General features: G+C 52.2%; 2 protein-coding genes across 2 annotated transcripts in view; one reads left to right on the top strand and one right to left on the bottom strand.

Annotated features, from left to right (window-relative positions):
• LOC119975833 (zinc-binding protein A33-like) overlaps nt 1-21,183 on the bottom strand; it is an 87,545-nt gene that overhangs the window by 16,012 nt on the left and 50,350 nt on the right. The window lies entirely within an intron of this gene.
• Nucleotides 1,523-20,091, top strand: LOC119975825 (zinc-binding protein A33-like). Its single transcript, XM_038815705.1, has 6 exons — nt 1,523-2,407; nt 5,809-5,904; nt 5,998-6,231; nt 8,288-8,310; nt 8,408-8,523; nt 19,351-20,091. The coding sequence occupies exons 1-6, from the start codon at nt 1,997-1,999 to the stop codon at nt 19,911-19,913; spliced, it is 1,443 nt and encodes a 480-aa protein (XP_038671633.1). The 5' UTR covers nt 1,523-1,996; the 3' UTR covers nt 19,914-20,091.

The following is a 21,183-nucleotide window of genomic DNA, read 5'->3' as shown; positions in this document are numbered from 1 at the left end:
GTTTTGGTCTCCCTGCCTGAGAAAGGATTTACTTGTCACAGAGGGAGTGCAGCGGAGGTTCACTCGGCTGATACTGGGGTTGGGGGGACAGTGCAATGAGGAGAGATTGGTTCGACTGGGTCTGTGTTCACTCGGGTTTAGAAGGATGAGAGGAGATCTGATTGAAAGGTATAAAATTCTAGCAGGGCTGGAGAGACTGGATTCAGGGAGGATGTTTTCCCTGGTTGGGGAATCTCAAACCAGGGACACAGTCTCAGGATACGGGCAAGACCATTCAGGACTGAGATTAGGAAATATTTCTTCATTCAAAGGCCTGTGGAATTCCCAACCGCAGGAGGTTACCACAAGTCACTGGATATATTCAAGAAAGAGACAGATAATTGTTTACATTTCAATGGCATCAAGGGGTTTGGGGAGAAAGCGGGAATGTGGCATTGAGATAGAGGATCAGACACAATCATATTGAATTGTGGAGCACGCTCGAAGGGCCGAATGGCCTCCTGCTCCTTTTTTATATGTTTCTATGTTTATGTGTGGGGTTTGGGGGAGCGGGGTTGTCCCTGTGCCTGTAGGGGAGGGGGTTCCCCATGTCCACGGGGGATGGGGGAGTATTATTTTAACACAGATCAGGCCGCCCCGGTCTCTGTGAAGCCAGCGTTGCCGGATCTATCAGGCCCCGTCCTGCCAGCGTGAAGGTGAAACCCACAGCCATAGATTTTCTGGACTCAGAGTCCCAGAGAATCTGGAGAGAAAACTCAGCTGTGCAGCTGGAGAGCTACACACCGGTTTTCTCTCTCTAACCAGCTCTCTGTGCACAGAGAGCAAAATCCCATCCAATGTGGCAAAGAGCAGCACCGAGTTAATTCCTGATGGATTGGGAAAAAGGGTCAGGAATGACCAGGATGGTGAAGAGAGTTGAGATTCTCGTCATTCACAAAAAGTCCCATCTGGTCAGTGTGTGGAATAGTCCGTCCGAATCAAACTGCCTGTGCCCAGCTTCACACGCTGATCCCTGTTTGGGCAGAGATGTGAAAGTGAGTGTCTGCCTCCTCAAAACCAGATCGTTCCCCATTGGCAGCTTTGATTGGCAGCCTGCCCTGGAGAAGGAAAACTCTGATTTGAAACCCCAGCCATGGGTCAAATAGTAAAGTCTTCATTGGCTGACAGTGCGGAAGGAGACAGGCCAATGGTCTGGGTGTAGAAAGAGCTGCTGAGGCTCTCCAGCTTGTTCAGTATCGAGGAAAAGGACAAGTCTAAAGTTAAAAGCTGCAGCCTTTCAGCTGCTACACTGTGACACACATTACAGCAGCTCAGAGCAGAGAGCGGCTCTGTACAAACCGCACCCACTTCAATATACTCACTGTGCAGCTTGTTCAAACAAATCAACACCCCCATCATCAACATGAAAAGCCCTTAGGGCTGGGGGAGGAGTCAGCCAGCACCAGAGACATTTCAGACTCGTTTTTAATTCAAATATTATTCTTGGAAAAAATTCAGACAACCATGTAAATACCAAACATCTGACTTGAGTTGGAGTCAGGCTGGGTTTACGTAAAGGGACAGGTCAGGAGGAGCTGGACAATATGTTTCAGTTTGTGTTTCCCACAAAGTAAAACACAGTTTGACCATCCATGCCTGGGGCTGCTTTGAGACAGAAGTTAATGAAGGAGAGCAGCAGGCTGCCAGTCACTCACAGGGCAAAATCCCCACCTCCTCCCATCCTCTCTCCACCCACCCCCACCACCAACAGACCTTCACTCTCATCGCCTGGGTTCAATTATTCCCTGTCACTCCCTCTAACCCGGTTTATTCTGAATTCTGCTCCGGGTTTTATCTCCAACACCCAAAGCAATGGGACCGAGAGCAGCAAACAACAATAATTCCTTGAGTATTGCCGTGAACGTCATGAGGGAGTTACTGAACTGAATGTGTTCAGCAGCAGGGCAGGAACTTTGAAACTGAAAGTGGTTTGAATCAGGAAGTGCTGAGTGTGAACATGGCTTCCAGACAACAGGAGGAAAGTTGGACCGAGGAGGCAATTTGTTCCATTTGTCTTGATTTCTTCACTGATCCGGTTTTACTGGAATGTGAACACAATTTCTGCCGCTCCTGTATCACCCAGTGTTGGGAAAAGAAGGAGAGAAACTCCTGCCCGGAATGTCGACAGGAGTTTCCAGAAAGAAACCTCAGAACCAATCGGGTCTTAGTGAATTTGGCTGAGAAAGCTCGAAAATTAAAGCTGAATCGGGAAGAGAAGGAAAGTAAACTTCACTGTGAGGAACATCAGGAAGAACTGAAGCTGTTTTGTGAAACTGACAAGAAATTGATCTGTGTGATTTGTAGAGATTCGCGGAAACACAAATCTCACAACTTTCTGCCGATTTTAGAAGCTGTTGAAATCTACAAGGTAAACGGGAACAGATTTCTCACGTCAGATACCTGGGGGTGCAGGTTTCTCGGGATTGGGGGGGGGGGGTGGCTCCCTAGGTACAACATTTCTAATTTGGTGGGGAGGGTGAAAGCTGATCTGGCAAGGTGGGATGGTCTCCCTCTGTCACTGGTGGGTCGGGTACAGGCGTTAAAATGAACATATTGCTGCGATTTGTGTTTATTTTCCAATACCTGCCAATTTTCCTGCCAAAGGCATTTTTTAGAGAGATTGAAGGGATGATTACCTCGTTCATATGGGGAGGGAAGGTGGCAAGAATTAGAAAGGTGCAACTACAGAGAGGAAGGCAGGCAGGAGGAAGGCAGGAAGGAGGAAGGCAGGCAGGAGGAAGGCAGGCAGGAGGAAGGCAGGCAGGGGGTTTGGGTCTTCCGAACCTGATGTATTATTACTGGACGGGAAATGTGGAGAAGGTACGGAGCTGGGTCAGAGGGGTTGACTCCCAGTGGGTCAGAATGGAGGAGAGTTTGTGTAGGGGGTCGGGATTGAAGGTGCCAGCAACAGCGCTGCTCCCGACGGCCCCGGGGAAATACTCAGAGAGTCCGGGAGTAATAGATTTGTTGAGAATTTGGAGGCAGTTTCGCCAGCACTTCAGGTTGGGGTCAGGGTCAGGGAAATGCCGATTCGGGGGAACCACAGATTTCAGTCAGGGAAGTGGGATGGAAATTTTCGGAGATGGGAGGAGAAAGGAATTAGGACACTAAAAGATTTGTTTCTTGGGGGTCGGTTTGCAGGATTGAAGGAGCTGGGAGTGAAGTATGGGCTGGAGCAGGGGAAAATATTTAGATACATGCAGGTTCGAGACTTTGCCAGAAAGGCGATACAGAGCTTCCCGGTGGAGCCGGCCTCCACATTGCTGGAGGAGGTGCTGACGACAGGGGGACTGGAGAAGGGGTAGTGTCGGCGGTTTACGGGGCTATTTTGGAAGAGGATAAGGCAGCGCTGGAAGGGATCAAGGCAAAGTGGGAGGAAGAGTTGGGAGAGGGTATGGAGGAGGGGTTCTGGTGTCAGGTGCTCCGGAGAGTGAACACCTCCACCTCATGCGCGAGATTGGGGCTGATACAGCTGAAGGTGGTATACAGAGCTCACCTCACAAGGACGAGGATGAGCCGGCTCTTTGAGGGGGTAGAAGATGTGTGTGAATGTTGCGGGGGAGCCCCGCAAACCATGTTCATATGTTTTGGTCCTGTCCAAAGCTGGAGGATTACTGGAAGGAGGTGTTTAGGGTAATCTCTAAAGTGGTGCACGTGAAACTGGACATGGGCCCTCGGGAGGCCATATTCGGGGTGTCGGAACAGCCGGGGTTGGAAACAGATGCGGAGGCAGATGTTGTAGCCTTCGCCTCGTTGATCGCCCGAAGGCGGATCCTGTTGGGATGGAGATCAACCTCTCCACCTGTGCCCTGGCGTGGCGGGGGGACCTGCTGGAATTCTTGACTCTTGAGAAGGTTAAGTTTGAACTGAGCGGAAGGATGGAGGGGTTCTACAATTCATGGGCGTTATTCATTATGTACTTTTGAGAATTGGATTACATTGAACATTAGGGGGAGGGTTGGGGAGGGGGGTCTGTATGTGCTAATGGTGACTATGGGTGATTCCTGTTTCCACTTTATTATTTGTTTATATTAACATGCGGGCTAATGTTTGGGGGTTTGGTGCGAGGATGGGATTGTTGTTATTGATATGGGGATTGACATTACATTCATTACTGATTATTGTTGACTGGTGGTGGCTGTAAATTTGGGAAAAAATGTGAAAAAGGAGGAAAATAAAAATATTTATTAAAAAAAAGGGAACAGATTTGATTCCCTGTAAGAGACTGTTCTTGGAGCGCAGTCGGGGGGTTGGGGGGGGGGGGGGGGGGGGGGGGGGGTTGGCGCTGCCGAATCTGTGCAGCTACTACTGGGCAGCAAACGTGTCGATGATTCGGGAATGGATAATGGAGGGAGAGGGGGGTGGCATGGAAAAGACTAGAGGCGGCGTCTTGTGTAGGTACCAGCCTGGGGGCACTGGTGACAGCACCATTGCCGCTTCAGCCGACGGGGTATACCACGAACCCGGTGGTGGCGGCGACACTGAGGATTTGGGGGCAATGGAGGCGGCACAGGGGGGAGACAGGGGCCTCAGTCTGGTCCCCGATACGAAACAACCATAGGTTTGCTGCGGGCAGGATAGATGGTGGGTTCCGAAGCTGGCACCGGGCTGGAATTAGAAGGTTGGGGGATTTATTCATTGACGGGACTTTTGCCAGTCTGAGGGCACTGGAGGAGAAATTTGGGTTACCCCCGGGAAATGCCTTCAGGTATAAGCAGGTTCTGGCGTTTGTCAGGAAGCAGGTAGGGGGATTCCCGTTGCTGCCTGCCCGAAGGATATAGGACAGGGTGATCTCGGACATGTGGGTCGGAGAGGGTAAGATCTCGGAGATATACCAGGAGCTGCAGGAGATGGAGGAAGCCTCGGTGGAGGAGCTGAAGGGTAAGTGGAAAGAGGAGCTGGGTGAGGAGCTGGATGAGGGCCTATGGGCTGACACCCTGGGCAGGGTCAATTCCTCCTCATCTTGTGCCAGGCTCAGCCTGATCCAGTTTAAAGTGGTACACAGGGTACATATGATAGGGGTGAGGATGAGTAGGTTTTTTGGGGTGGACGACAGATGTGTGAGGTGTTCGGGGAGCCCAGCTAACCACGGCCATATGTTCTGGGCGTGCCCAGTGCTTGCGGAGTTTTGGGAGGGCTTTGCAAAGGTTATGTCTAAGGTCTTGGATACTCGGGTAAAACCGAGTTGGGGGATAGCGATATTTGGGGTATCGGAGGATCCGACAGTGCAGGAGTCGAAAGAGGCCGGAGTTCTGGCCTTTGCCTCCTTGGTAGCCGGGAGAAGGCTCTTGTTAATGTGGAGGGACGTGAAACCCCCAAGCGAAGAGGCTTGGGTCAGTGACATGGCGGGATTTCTCAGGTTGGAGAGGATAAAGTTTGCCTTACGAGGGTCCTTGCAGGGGTTCTCCAGGCGGTGGCAACCGTTCCTTGACTTTCTCGGGGAACGTTAGGTGGAGATCAACAGCAGCAGCAACTCAGGGTGGGGGGGGGGGCTGATTTCTTTCCCCTTTTGAAAGGGGCGTTTGCCCTATTTTGTTTTGAGTTGGGTGTTAACTTGTTAAACTGTTTATCGTTTAGAGGGTTAAGTTGTTCTTTTTGGTTGCCATGTTGCCCTTTTTTCTTTGTATTATTTTCCTTTTGGAGTGTTTTGTAAAATTATTGAAAAACTTTGAATAAATACATTTTAAAAAAAGATTTGATCACCTGATTATCTGATCACATTTTCAGGGTCTAACACTTTTCTTTCCTGATTTTCTCTCCCAATCCCAGGATGGGGTGAAATCTGCCTTAGATTCTCTCACACAGAAGAAATCGACGGTTCTAGAAATGGAGCAGCAGCAGAAACAGAAGATTTCCCAAATTAGGGTAAAGTCTCCCTGTGCTGAGCTTCCAAATTTAATTCATTATTTTGTTGTTTTTATTACAGAAATATATTATTTTTAATGTTTCTTCTTATAGAAACAGTCGGTCAGTCTGCAGAGTCACATCACATCCGAGTTCACTGAAATGCACCAGATTCTCACTGAGAAAGAGCAGCGTTTCATCCGAGATCTCAGGGAAGAAGAGGAACAAATTCTGAAAACAATGGAGGAAAATCTTTGTGAAATTCAGGAGAATTTAAATTCTATTCAGGAGAAACTCTCAAAGTTGGAGAAACAGTTGGAACAAAAAGACGGAGTGAGATTTCTGAAGGTGAGGGATTATATTTCAGTTTAGTTCAGTGAAAGTTCACAGTCACAACATGATCCACACAAGCCTCCTCCCATCCTACTTCATTTCCCTGTCAATATATCCTTCTGTTCCTTTATCCCTCATGTGTTGATCCAACTTCGCCTTAAATGTATCCCTGCCTTTCCCTGGGTGGGTGGAATTTAATGCTGTCCTCTCCGGGGTACCTTTAGTCAGGGTGTGGGGTGAGTGGAAGGGGATATGGGGAATGACACTGTGTGGAGTTTCTGTTGTCTTTCCATCTCTACACAGATTAAGTCTGTGGTGGTAAATCTTGTGGGACAGCCTTCCTGTAACCAATTCAGCCCCTTAACAGGGCAATTAATGTTCTCATCCTGCTGTCACTGGTATTCCCCCAGCAATGAGCAGGGGTCTCACAATACGGGAAGCCTGAAAATCAAATCCTGTTGGGATTACTGGTGGGATTCTGGGAGGGGGTGGGGGGGAGAGATGGTGGGATTGAGGATGTAGAGGGAATGCCCTTGTTCAGTTGCACTGTGTACCTGATTGAGGGACTGTAAGAGGTTCACACTCCCGTTTCCTCTGACTGATGGTTCTTGACTTGAGGATTTTAGAAAAAACATTGGGTGGCACAGTGGTTTGCACGGTGGTTAGTACTGTTGCTTCACAGTGCCAGGGTCCCAGGTTGGATTCCTGACTTGGGTCACTGTGCAGAGTCTGCACGTTCTCCCCGTGTCTGCGTCGGTTTCCTCCGGGTGCTCTGGTTTCCTCCCACAAGTCCTGAAAGACGTGCTGTTGGTGAATTGGACATTCTGAATTCTCCCTCTGTTTACCTGAGCAGGCGCCAGAATGTGGCGACTAGGGGCTTTTCTCAGTAACTTCATTGCAGCGTTAATGTAAGCCTACTTGTGACAATAAAGATTATTTTATAGAAATATTAAATACACAGACTCAACCACAAACTTGTTTTTCAGAAAAACACTCCCAACACCGAATACAAAGAGCTCTAAACTAGTGTAAATAACATTACACAACATTTAATTGGTTTTTCTGATTTAAACCCCTCCACAATTTAACCTCGGCTTCCACATAAACACACAAATCACCACAACTTATTAAAAAGCCTCTCCTGAAAATCCACAGACAAAACCCCACATTTCAGCCCAAACCTTCCTCAATTCAAACCCAAATCCCCCCAGGATTCGGTTGTTACCCTGAAGTTATTTTAAAAACCTCAGCCCCAATCCCCCTGGGATTTGGCTGATAAATTCCAATTCCCCACCCGGCTGCTTCTTCTGGTGGGAATTATAGGCCCGGGAGCCAGGTTGACCGTTCTTGACCCTCCTTCTTGACTGCAGTGCCAGCCCCTTGGATCTTGCCCCTTCACAGTCGGGGTGGGGGGGGGGGGGGGGGGAGAGAGGGGAGACGCTTGAGAAAGCTGGGGGCTTCACCCTGCGCGGCTGTGGGCCCCCACCGGGCAGAGGATCGGTGCGGGGGTGGCGCCGACTTTCTGGTCGTAAGACCAGGTGGATCCTGCAGAGATAGCCGCAGGATCGGAGAATCCTGCCCCCCTATGTCCGGACACCATGCTCACTGCTGTGACAGACTGGAGTAAATTCCACCCATGTGATAGTCAGTTCCACATTCTCATCACTCTCTCGGGAAAGAAGTTTCTCCTGAACTCCCGATTGGGTTTATTTGTAACTATATTATGTTTCTATCCTGATTTCTGGATTCTCTACAAGTGGAAACATCTTCACTGAATCTCTCAAACCCGACCCCTTTCATCATTTGAAAGATCTCTATCAGCTCTTCTCTTTTCTACAGTAAAGTTGATCAATCTTTGCTGTTAGTTGAAGCCTCTCAGTCCCTGTCAATCTTTTTGATACTTTCTCCTGTGCTTCAATATCCTTTGTGGAACATCCTCTTTCTATTCCATGTCTGCAGCAATGGGAATTGACAATTCTCAGCAGCTTGTAACAATGTGAGGGTCATTTCTGCTTTCTGGATATAGACAGTCCGTCTCTGTCAACTCAGATTTGTGTTTTGTTTATTTCAGGAGGAAGCGTCTGGGAAGAGGAGGTAGGACATGAACTTTACTGAAACTCTGGGCAAGTTGGTAAAATTACTCAGCAAAGTGTTTATGGTCAATTTATAATCAACTCTTTCATATTTACAGGATTAGCGATGAGGATAAAAGTCTGTTACTAGCAGATGGTGTCCTGTCCATCGGAAAATTCAACAGCCCTTTCCCGTTCCCAGTGTGGAGAGAAATGCTGGATCTCATTAACCCTGGTAAAATTCAGATAAGTTCCTCTGTCATGATTTATTTATTTTTTTAAAAATATTGAATGTATTTGAAAATTTTTATAATAATATCATTAACAATGACATCAACATGGTATAATAAACATTTACCCCCCCCCATCCCAATCTTCACACACCCCAACCATAAAACAACAATCCGGCCCTCTCCCCCGCCTCCCGCTTGGAATTCTGCATCTGCTGACATTTTAATTTTCCCCGAGAAAGTCGACGAACGGCTGCCACCTCCGGGTGAACCTGACCATTGACCCTCTAAAGGCAGCTTTATTTTCCCGAGACTGAGAAACCCAGCCATGTCACTGACCCAGGTCTCTACACTCGGGGGCTTTGAGTCCCGCCACATTAACAAAATCCATCTCCGGGCTACCAGGGAGGCAAAGGCCAAGACGTCGGCTCCTTCGCCTCCTGAACTACTGTCTCTTCCGACACTCCAAAGATCGCTACCTCCGGACTCGGCACCACCCATGTTTTTAGTACCGTGGACATTGCCTTAGCGAAACCCAGCCAAAACCCTCTAAGCTTCGGGCCCAAAACATGTGGACATGATTTGCTGGGCTTCCTGCGTACCTCACACACCTATCCTCTACCCCTAAAAACGTACTCATCCTAGCCGCTGTCATGTGTGCCCGGTGGGCTACCTTGAACTGTGTCAGGCTGAGCCTGGCACATGATGAGGATGTATTAACCCTGCTTAGGGCATCCACCCATAGACTCGCCTCTATCTCTCCTCCTAGCTCATCCTCCCACTTGCCGTTAAGCTCCTCCACCGGAGTTTCCCCCACCTCCGAAAGCTCCTGGTAAATATCCGATACCTTCCCCTCTCCCACCCAGGTACTGGAAACTACTCTATCCTGTATCCCCCATGGCGGCAGCAGCGGAAAGGCCGGCACCTGTTTTCTCAGGAAGTCTCACACCTGCAAATACCTAAACCCATTCCCTGCTGGCAATTCAAATTTATCCTCCAAGGCTTTCAACCTGGGAAAGCTCCCATCTATAAATAGATTCCCCATCCTTCTAATTCCTGCCTTTTGCCATCTCCGGAACCCACCATCCAGCCTACCCGGAACAAACCGATGATTATTATAAATCGGGGTCCAAACCGATGCTCCCTCCACTCTCTTATATCTCCTCCATTGCCCCCAGATTCTCAGAGCCGCCACCATCACCGGACTTGTGGAGTATCAGGCCGGCCAGAACGGAAGAGGTGCCGTTATCAGTGCTCCCAAACTGGTGTCTTTACATGACGCCGCCTCCATCCACTCCCATGCCGACCCCTCCCTCTCTACCCACTTCCTAATCATGGCTATATTAGCCGCCCAGTAGTACATAGAACATAGAACAGTACAGCACAGAACAGGCCCTTCGGCCCTCGATGTTGTGCCGAGCAATGATCACCCTACTCAAACCCACGTATCCACCCTATACCCAACAACTCCCCCCCTTAACCTTACTATAGGACACTACGGGCAATTTAGCATGGCCAATCCACCTAACCCGCACATCTTTGGACTGTGGGAGGAAACCGGAGCACCCGGAGGAAACTCACGCACACACGGGGAGGACGTGCAGACTCCGCACAGACAGTGACCCAGCCGGGAATCAAACCTGGGACCCTGGAGCTGTGAAGCATTTATGCTAACCACCATGCTACCGTGCTGCCCAAAATATAAATTTAGTGTACCCAATTATTTTTTTTCCAATTCAAGGGGCAATTGAACGTGGCCAATCCACCTAACCTGCACATCTTTTTGGGTTGTGGGGGCGAAACCCACGCAGACACGGGGAGAATGTGCAAACTCCTCACAGACAGTGACCCAGGGCTGGGATTCGAACCCCGGGTCCTCAGCGCCGTAGGCAGCAATGCTAACCACTGTGCCACTGTGCTGCCAACGTAATTGCAGACGTTCGGCAGCGCCAACCCACCCTCCCACTGACTGCGCTCCAGCGATTGCCGAGTACTCAGTATCCACCACCTCCGGTATTAGTGCCCTGCCCTGAACAAAAACGTCGATGCGAGAGCACACCTTGTGGACATGTGAGAGGAAGGAAAACTCCTTCACCCTTGGCCGTGCAAACCTCCAAGGGTCTACTCCCACCATCTGTTCCATAAACCCCTTCAATTCCTTTGCCGGCCTCCTCCCTGTCCTGGATTTTGACCGTTCCAATTCCGGATCAATGACTGTGTTAAAGTCTCCTCCCATGATCAGGTTATGTGACCCTAAGTCTGGGATCCTACAAAACACCCACCTCATCAATTCCACATCGTCCTAATTCGGAGCATATATGTTCACAAGTACCACCCGCACCCCCTCCAACTTCCCACTCACCATTATGTACCTTCTCCCCCTTGTTTGACATGATTCTCCCAGCCTCGAATGCCACTCGTTTGTTGATCAAGATCACCAGCCCCCTGGTCTTTGAGTCCAGCCCTGGGTGGAAATGAAATGAATGAAAATCGCTTATTGTCCCAAGTAAGCTTCAAATGAAGTTACTGTGAAAAGCCCCTGGTTGCCACATTCCGGCTCCTGTTCGGGGAGGCTGGTACGGGAATTGAACCGTGCTGCTGGCCTGCTTTGGTCTGCTTTAAAAGCCAGCTCTTTAGCCCTGTGCTAAAGAACAGGCCCTTCGGCCCTCCAAGCCTGTGCCGACCATGCTGCCCTTCTAAACTAAAATCTTCTACACTTCCTGAGTCCGTATCCCTCTATTCCCATCCGATTCGTGTATTTGTCAAAATGCCCCTTAAATGTCACTATCAACGGAGAATCCGTCGGCAGAGAGAATGTTTAAGGGCTTTGTTATAAAGAAATGAGGATAAAAATGGTCCTGATTGGAATTAAAGTCTGATTCATGCACCTCATTCACTTTCTAAAAATCATTCTCAGCTTGGTCAGCTGAAACTGTCAGCTCCCTAAACATCACCAATACAGGAACTCTCAGATGGAGCTCTGTCTCCAGAACCCATCGATACTTTACAAACTTCAGCAAGTGGAAACTCCGCCATTCCCAGCTGAACCTTTCCTCCTCTCCAATCCTCATCCTCCTGATACATCTCCACCTTGTGGACCAGACTCATGTCCATGGCCAAGGTTGGGACAGGAAGCCTGGGGATGAGGTTTTGTCTGCCTGTTGAGGGAGGAGGAGTGGTGAGGGGGATGGAGTCAGCTGGTCTTCACTGTGGACCTGGGGAACAAGCCCTGGATTGCAATCCATTTCCTGAAAGTGTCAGCAAAGCCCATTTTCTCAATTGTCTTGAGGAAAAATTGCACCCACTCTGGATGAATATCTTTTATACATCCAGGGAGAGGATTAAGGTAGAGGTTTGTCTGCGGAGAATCAGGTTGGCCGTGCCACCTGGGCACCTTGGCAATGCCAGGCTGGTAGTGGTAGGGTGCCTGGGTGGCACCAGCAGTGTCAGGGTACTGATGTGTTATGTACTCTGGGATAACACAGGCTGCAACTGGATGCAGCTTTCCCCAAAAGATACTCCAGACCCTGAAGTGAGTTCAATCTGATTTATTGAACCAGTAGCACAGTTAGCACAGTTCTCTATGAGTTTGACTCTCTGCGAATCTAAATGTGGTTACTCTGTCTGACTGAACCAGACTACCTCTTAGCCACGTGCTGGAGGTGTGATACTGTACATACACCCTGACTCACTCTGTAGATGTTCATCAGTGGAAAGAGGCGGAGTGTGAGTGTCTCGTGCCTTTTACAGTGAAATACCACCCCTCAGTGTCCTGCCTGCTGATTGGTCATGTCCTGTTCTCTGTGTTCATTAGCTGCCTGTCTGTATATCATTATCTGCATACTGCATATCGCAACATCTCCCCTTTTTTAATGTTTTGTTGGCATTTGGGAACGTACTTACATGTGGTGGCATATATTAACATCTTTACAAGCGGTGGCATATGTGAACGTATTTACATGTGAAGACAGCTGTCTAATGTGAGAAAACAGAATATAGCAAACAAAACAAATGTTCATAAGTCCCGTCTCTGGGGCTTGCGTCTGATCCTTGTCGACCACCGGAGAGGTGATGGTGGGGACGACGGAGCCTTGACAGGCGGGATAGAAGCCTGACTGCTGGCCTCGTAGTTCGAGGTATCAGGAGGTGGCAAAACAACAGACGGAAATGGAGAAGAAAGCGGTTGCGGGCAGGCAACTTTGCACAGTGCCCGTCTGTTTCATCTCACAACAGAACCATCAGCCATACGCACAACATCCGAGCGGGGCGCTGCCTGTCCAATAACGACAGCTGGAGCTGACCAGCCACCATCCGGTATCTTGATCCTGACAGTGTCTGCCGGGGATAACACGGGCAAATCAGTGGCATGAGCATCATAGCCCTGCTTTTGCTGGTTTCGGAGCTGCTGCACCTTCTGCAGCACCGGGAGGTGAGCCAGGTTGGGCAAGTGTATGGCTGGAAGTGTCGTCCGCAGGTCCCTGTTCATTGGGAGTTGAGCCGGCGACATGCCCTGGACGCAAGCAGCGCAAGGTAGATGTCAGAAGCAGAATCCGCGGCCTTGCAGATGAGCTGTTTCACAATGTGCACCCCATTTTCACCTTCCCATTGGACTGCGGATAGTGTGGGCTGGAAGTTACATGTTTGAAATGGTATGACTTGGCAACATAGACCACTCGTGGCTGCTGGAGCACGGGCCATTGTCACTCCTGACAGTGTGGGATACCATGCCGGGAAAACGTCTCCTTACAGGCCTTGATGATGGTCCGAGATGTGAGGTCTGAGAGCTTCACGACTTCAGGGTAGTTCGAGAAATAGTCAATAATCAAAACGTAGTCACAACCATTCATACAAAAGAGATCGATGCTAACCTTGGACCACAGGGAGGTCTAGATTTCATGCTGCTGGAGCGTCTTCTTGCTCTGTGCTGGCTGGAAGTGTTGGAAGTGGCGAGCTGCTTTTCGGGCGCAGCGTGGCCATTGGATCGCGCCCTGAGTGTTGCCGTGGGGACTGAATTGCGGCTCTTCCCGTTCCCTTGGGGGCGCTATTCGAGAAGCGAGTCAGGACATGCAAATGAGCCAGTGCTCTTCCCACGGGAATCAGAGCAATTCCCATTCCCGCTGGTGTCTGATTTGCTGGGGCCTGAATTAACGCTGGAGAGCCTGACAAGCTGGAGCTGTTTATAAACGCTCCGCTCCCCAAACACTCCCATTCCAGCCAAGAAGGTGGCTCCACGGAGACCTGCCCCCAGACTTTCTGAGTCAGTGGCCAATCGCATGCTGGACGTGGTGGAGCAGAGGCAGGACACCCTCTTCCCCAGGGTGGGCAGGAGACCCAAGCCCACCATCATCAACAGGGCCTGGGAGGAGGTGGCAGAGATGGTCAGTGCTGCCAACCTCACCAGGAGGACTGGGGCCCAGTGCCGAAAAACGATGAACGATCTCCTGAGGGCAGCTCGGGTGAGGCACCACCTCTGTGTCCCTGGCATCACTCCTGTCCCTCACTCCTCACAACCCACCTGCCTGCATCTCCCTCACACCCCACCCTGCACCAAACCCCAACACCTGTATTGTCCTCTTTGGCCTGGTGCCTGGCACACACATGCCACCAGCTACAGACCTCCCGTAGAACTCACCTCCATGCGTCTCACCATGTCCTTTATGTGTTCCCGAGGACAAGGTGACCCACAATCACCGGGAGCGGCAGAAAATCGGCGGGGGCATCCCAGACCTGAGAGTGCAAACCCCCGGGGAACAGAAGGCGATGGAGCTCGCGGGCGAGGCAGAGGAAAGGGCCGTCTCAGAAACAGAGGTCGGCATGTGGTAACCAAGTGAGAGCCCAATGCAAAGCTGAGGTCCCAACAGCAACTGAGTGACCCCCTCTCCCACAGATCTCTCCTTCCCAAGATCTCACCGTGTCTCTTGTCTTTTGCCTTGCGGGATCACCATCAGACGAGGCCGGGCCGTCCGGGGTCGCTGACCCCCAGCCACATCCACAGAACTCCCCGGAGCACCAGCCCGGGGAAGACACCGACTTCTCGTCACTGCTGTCACCTGCACCCTCCACCATCGCAGAGACTATCACCTCGGGGGGCATTTTAGTGAAGAGGCTCCTGGGTCACCTTCTGGTGCTCACTTCACACAGGCTGCAGCACATCAGGTGGAGGCAGGGACTCCCGAGGGAGCGGGCGGTCGGAGGGCTGCCCGATCCCAGGAAGCAGCTGTAGTCCGGACAGGGATCGAGCTTCTGGGATGTATGGCGGGGGCAGGGCCCCAGGACACTTGAACCTGGGGTCACCCTCAGTGAGAGGTGGCAGGAAACGGGGCCAGAAGTGTGAGGCCGCCGTGTAGGTCAGCTTACCCAGTGAGTGAGCCTTTACCACTCACTATCTCCCCAAACCCCCTCCCCACAAGCTATGTGGGCCTGTGAGATGGATTGGCCGGCACACATGCAGGGATGACCCGGGTGGACAGTGGAATGTGATCCTAAAGGCAGGAGTCAGACTGTGTCAAACGATGAGGAGATCCAGAGCTCATCTCCCAGCGAGTCGTCATCATCCTCCGTCCCGTGGACAAGACCCGCTGATACTGCCAACCCAGCGCCAACATCCTGTGGGGATACTGGTAGGGCCCTAGGAGGGAGGGAGGGGGAGCTGGGGTCGTGGGATGGAGTGAAGGGAGGAGGGACGGGGAAGGTGGAGTGAAGGGAGGAGGGACGGGGAAGGTGGAGTGAAGGGAGGAGGGACGGGGAAGGTGGAGTGAAGGGAGGAGGGAACGGGGAAGGTGGAGTGAAGGGAGGAGGGACGGGGAAGGTGGAGTGAAGGGAGGAGGGCCGGGGAAGGTGGAGTGAAGGGAGGAGGGACGAGGAAGGTGGAGTGAAGGGAGGAGGGACGGGGAAGGTGGAGTGAAGGGAGGAGGGACGGGGAAGGTGGAGTGAAGGGAGGAGGGGACGGGGAAGGTGGAGTGAAGGGAGGAGGGACAGGGGAAGGTGGAGTGAAGGGAGGAGGGACGGGGAAGGTGGAGTGAAGGGAGGAGGGACGGGGAAGGTGGAGTGAAGGGAGGAGGACGGGGAAGGTGGAGTGAAGGGAGGAGGGACGGGGAAGGGGGAGTGAAGGGAGGAGGGACGGGGAAGGTGGAGTGAAGGGAGGAGGACGGGGAAGGTGGAGTGAAGGGAGGAGGGACGGGGAAGGTGGAGTGAAGGGAGGAGGACGGTGAAGGTGGAGTGAAGGGAGGAGGGACGGGGAAGGTGGAGTGAAGGGAGGAGGGACGGGGAAGGTGGAGTGAAGGGAGGAGGGACGGGGAAGGTGGAGTGAAGGGAGGAGGGACGGGGAAGGTGGAGTGAAGGGAGGAGGGACGGGGAAGGTGGAGTGAAGGGAGGAGGGACGGGGAAGGTGGAGTGAAGGGAGGAGGGGCGGGGAAGGTGGAGTGAAGGGAGGAGGGACGGGGAAGGTGGAGTGAAGGGAGGAGGGACGGGGAAGGTGGAGTGAAGGGAGGAGGGACGGGGAAGGTGGAGTGAAGGGAGGAGGGACGGGGAAGGTGGAGTGAATGGAGGAGGGACGGGGAAGGTGTCAGTGGCTATGAGGAAAGGGCACCACATGGAAGTTGGGGGGGTATGGGAGGAAGGACAGGGCGGGGAGCTGCCGGTGACCTTAGTTGGCCAATTGAGAGGTGATGAGGTTGTCCCGTGTGCGGCGGCCCTGGAGCACACGTTGGGCGGCCTGTCCTGTCAGCCCGGCCGTCCTTCCTCCTCCAGCATGTCGCCCTCTGCTGGCTGATGTTATGAAGGACACAGCAGGCCAGCAGGATGTTAGAGACCCACCTGGGGCTATATTGGAGATTCCCACCAGAGCGGTCCAGCCATTGGAATGGCTTCTTGAGGATGTCGATGCTCCGCTCAATGACGCTCCAGGTTTCTGCATCGGCCTCGTTATAACGGGTCTCCGCGTCGGTCTGGGGCCTCTGGACAGGTGTCATTAACCATGACCTCAGCGGTTAACCCTTGTCGCCAAAGAGCCAACCCCTAACCTGAGGGAGCACCCCAAAGGAGCCGGGAACCGACGAGTGCGCCAGGATGTAAGCGTCGTGCCCGCTGCCTGGGTATCGGGGGCAGACGTGTGTGATGTCCAGCTGGTGGTCACACACCAACTGCACATTCAGGGAGTGGAAGCCCTTCCTATTGATGAAGGGCCCCCCTGATGAACCGGTACTTGTAGGGGGACATGCGTACCATCGATCACCCCCTGGACCTGGGGCATGCCAGCGATGGAGGGAAATCCTGCTGCCCGGGCATCCTGGTGTGCCTGGTCCAGACTGAAGGTTATATAGTCCGCTGCCCGGGTGCATAGGGCATCCGTCACCGGGCGGATGTACCTGTGAGCCGATGTCTGCGAGATCCCAGACAGGTCCCCGCTCGGCCCCTGGAAAGTCCCAGAGACAGAGAGGTTCAGGGCGACCGTCACCGTGACGGCCACCGGGAGCGGGTGACCTCCAAACCCCAGCAGTGCCAGCTGCACCACCGCCTGGCACAGGTGGCACCTGGTCTCACTGGTTAGCCGATGTCTTCGGCGGCACAGGCGGTCCGGCAGCTCCTCGAAGGACAGGCGCCGATGGTAAACACGTGCCCTGATGCGGCGCCTCCTTCACACCTCCTCCTCGGCCTGTTGGACGGCCGGCACTCGAGCCTCACCGGCTGGGCCCTGCTCTTCTGGGGCAGGCTCCTCTTGTGCAGGGTCCTCCCTGAGCAGGCCCTGTGCCTCCAGCCTCCGTGTGTCCGTAACGGGAGCTGTGGCCAGGTAGATAGCGAGCATTCCTGGCTCCGCTCCAAAATTCATTCTCCGCAGGGGGAATAGAGAAGACATGTTAGCACGATGAGTATTCCCGAACCCATCCCGATCCAACAGGCTACACGGTGACCCTGAGTTGTACTTCAGCTCCACCCTCCACCTGTCCCCACAAACCCCACCCCCACCCCTCAGCCGCTCCCCCCGATATGTTGCCGTCCGCACTGCACCCCTGTCCCCATCAGTGAGTGGCACCGGGCCTGTGATGTGGGGAGGCTCTATCCGCACCGACCATCCCTGTCGACAGGGGTACCGGTGGGTGACGAAACCCGTGTCAGCGACAGGCTCTCTGGCCCGTGTCCTGTTTCCTCCAGTGGGGTTTACTGTGGGTCTCCTCACTGGGTGGGCCGTGTGTTATCCCACCAGCAGGGTGGCACCTGGTTGTGGGGTGGAGAGGGTCACCGTGTGCCACCAATCGCCTCCATGCTTAGAGGCTTGTGTGTGGGCAGGTCCTACAGATGGGGGTGAGGCAGGGAAGTGTGTGTCTGCTGGGAGCTTAGCTGCAGTGTGATGTGGGTCCTGGGTGTGACACACAGGTTGTTACAACCTGTCCGGGGGCAGGGTGGATGGGAGCAGGGGCGCGGTGGGCAGGCAGGGCTTGGAGACAGCTGGTGGTCCTGAGGGGTGGGCTGGCTGATAGTGTGACTGGTGAGGCCTCTGCCCTGAGAGGGGCAGTGTGCCAGGGAGGGTGCCAAAGGCCACGGTGCATGTGTCCTTTGTTTGGGGTGAGCTCTGCTATTCCCCTGCTTCCCCTGCAGTGGGGCTGAGCTTCTGATGAGGGAACTGAGGAGTGGCAGCACCTGGTGTGTGACTGATTGAGCTTGGCCACGCCCATCCCGGTGATGGCTCAGCCGGGGTCTGAGGCTTTCCAGAGGGGCGGCCTGGGTGGGCTCCCAAATGACCAGAGGCTCTGTGAACATTTCCAGGACACAGTGAGCAGTCAGCAGAGTGAGCAGCCAGGGGCCTGTGAGAAGCAGCAAAGGGGTGTGTTTAAAACCCAGACTGCAGCAATGGGGGTCTGAGCCAGGCCACCCCGATCCCGAGGGGGACACCCCGAGTGCACAGACCTGTCACCAAGTCGCTCCCCGTTACTCCCCCCGGCCCAGGCAGTAACCCCCCCCCCCCAGCAAGTCCGACAATTATTGAGGCTTTTTGAGAGTTTATTACCCTCTCTCTGCCCCTCAGCAGCCATGGAGCCCAGTCCCCGTTTGGAAATATTTGCACTAATTCACACCCGCGTGACTTCTGCCTGAGAGGGCGGAGCATCGTGGAAGGGCGGAGCATACTGTGTCCAATCCGCTGATTAGATTTAAATCTATGTAAATGAGGGTTTTACATGGGCCCGCTGCAGGGCACAAACTTTGATTTCACCGCCAGGGAGGGACTGGAGCCTGGCGTCGGAATCAGTGCCGGGCACAAACCTCGATTTGTGCATTATGCCCGATTCTCCGCCCGATCGCACTTCCGGTGTCGTGAAGCGGAGAATCCGCCATATTTGTTTCCACGGAGCAGAACGGAAATATCTCGGTGTTGAGATCTTCTTCTAAATTTGAGAAGAGATTAGTTTATTTTGGTGATCTCTCTCTCTCTCACACACACACACACATCAGGTCGGCTTATTTTGATGTTGAGGAACAGGAAAACAAATCAAAAATGGTGAAATCTTCCCCTGATCCCCAGTGAGTCTCCCCCAATCCCCAGTGAGTCTCCCCCGATCCCCAGTGAGTCACCCACGATCCCCAGTGAGTCTCCCCCCGATCCCCAGTGAGTCTCCCCCCGATCCCCAGTGAGTCTCCCCCCGATTCCCAGTGAATCTCCCCCCGGATCCCCAGTGTGTCTCCCCAATCCCCAGTGACTCTCCCCGCGATCCCCAGTGAGTCTCCCCCGATCCCCAGTGAGTCTCTCCCCGCGATCCCCAGTGAGTCTCCCCCTTATCCCCAGTGAGTCTCTCCCCCCGATCCCCAGTCAGTCTCTAATTTTCTGTTTTCTCTCCCAGTCTCTGTGACCCTGGATATGGAAACAGCGAATCCCTGGCTCGAGGTGTCTGAGGATCTGAAGAGTTTGAGACGGACCGGGACCCAGAGGAATCTCCCTGACACCAGGAAGAGGTTTACATACTGGCCCTGTCCCTGTGTGCTGGGATCAGAGGGATTCACATCGGGGAGACATTACTGGGAGGTGGAGGTGACGGGGAATCGGGGCTGGGATCTGGGAGTAGCCGCAAAGTCTGTGGAGAGGAAGGACTGGCACAGTCTGATCCCAGGGACTGGATTCTGGACCATTGGGCGGTTTGTTGATGAGTTTTATATAAAATCCTCTCCTGAATCCCGTCTCCCTGTCGGTCAGATCCCCGGGAAGGTGGGAGTTTATCTCAGTTATGAGTCTGGGACAGTTTCATTTTACAACGTGGACACCAAGTCCCATCTCCACACCTTCACTGGGAATAAATTCACTGAGAAACTTTATCCTTTCTTCGGGACTTGGGATGAAAACCAGTTTCTGAGAATCTGCTCCGGTTCTGATCTGGACCCGAAAAGGGGCGGGGCCTCGGGGTGGTGACATCATCACTGACATCAGAAGGTCAGGGGTCGGGGATCAGAAATCACTCTTGACAACAGGTTGTAGTAAATGAGTCATTTAATTTCCAAATTGTAAAATCTCAATCAGACTGTAAATAAGAACAACACAAATAGAAATGTCAGAGAATTAAAATAAAAACGAAATTAAATATCCTGAACTTTTGCTTGCCGTTTATTGTAGTGCCAATTGCAGCCACACGATGGTGATGTTGAGCTGTACAAAGATCAGTAAAGTTTTACAGCGCAGTATCGCCACCTGCTGCTGGATACCTGGTACTGGCAGGAATTTAAAAAACAAAAAATGCTCAAACACTCGCTGATCTGACAATTCAGGCCGGACCTTTCTTCACAACTTAAAGAGAATTGGATCAGAAACAAAGGAGGAAAAATAAACATTAGCCTGGACTTTTAAAAAAAATATCTTTATTGTCACAATTAAATGAAGTTACTGTGAAAATCCCGTCTTGAAGCCGCTGCAGTCCCTGAGGTGTAGGTACACCCACCGTGCTGTTAGGGAGGGAGCTCCAGGATTTGGACCCGGCGACACTGAAGGAACGGCCGATATATTTCCCAGTCAGGATGGGGAGTGACTTGGAAGGGAACCTCCAGGTGGGGGTGATCCCAGGTATCTGCTGCTCTTGTCCTTCTAGATGGTGGTGGCCATGGGTTTGGGATCACTGTCTGTGCGGAGTTTTGCAGTAAAATGGACGATAGTCATGAGTAGCGATAATCAGCAAAGTGACAGGATATTGCTCGTTCAAACTTGAACAATTGCAAACCTTGCATTGATATAACAGCACCCTGCAAATAACACTGACAGCTTTTAAGATAAGTCACACGATACTCACATTTTAATCAATTAATTGTTTGATTATAACTTAACTAAACTAATCATTTAACATTAATTTCCGTACATTACAGAAGAATTCTGAAACAACATTCCAGTAACCATTATAATCAATTTCGATGAGCATTAAGTATTAAAGACCCAAGAAGTAGCGCTTTTGGCTGATATTTACACAGCTAGTTACATGTGGGAAAATGGTCATATACTTACATTGAAATAAACCTGGACAAACTAAAGCTAATTGTTGGAAATTAACTGGGAGACCTGTAGAAATGTTTAACAAATCCTCAGAAAAGTTTTGTCAGATTAGGAAATGGGTTTTGAAATTGGAATTCCCTCCCTAACTGCACGGTGGGTGTACCTGCACCCCATGGACTGCAGCGGCTTCAAGACGGCAGCTCAG

The sequence above is a fragment of the Scyliorhinus canicula genome, chromosome 13 (genome assembly GCF_902713615.1).
Source record: "Scyliorhinus canicula chromosome 13, sScyCan1.1, whole genome shotgun sequence".
Taxonomy (NCBI): Eukaryota; Metazoa; Chordata; class Chondrichthyes; order Carcharhiniformes; family Scyliorhinidae; genus Scyliorhinus; species Scyliorhinus canicula.
This window is presented reverse-complemented; position numbering and strand designations above follow the sequence as displayed.

What these genes read in the sequence shown, in the direction of transcription:
- LOC119975825 (XM_038815705.1), top strand. Translation starts at nt 1,997, where the DNA reads ATGGCTTCCAGACAACAGGAGGAAAGTTGGACCGAGGAGGCAATTTGT. An exon ending in ACGGAGTGAGATTTCTGAAG is followed by an intron (nt 6,232 to 8,287) that starts GTGAGGGATTAT and finishes TGTTTATTTCAG; the next exon opens with GAGGAAGCGTCTGGGAAGAG. An exon ending in GCTGGATCTCATTAACCCTG is followed by an intron (nt 8,524 to 19,350) that starts GTAAAATTCAGA and finishes TTTCTCTCCCAG; the next exon opens with TCTCTGTGACCCTGGATATG.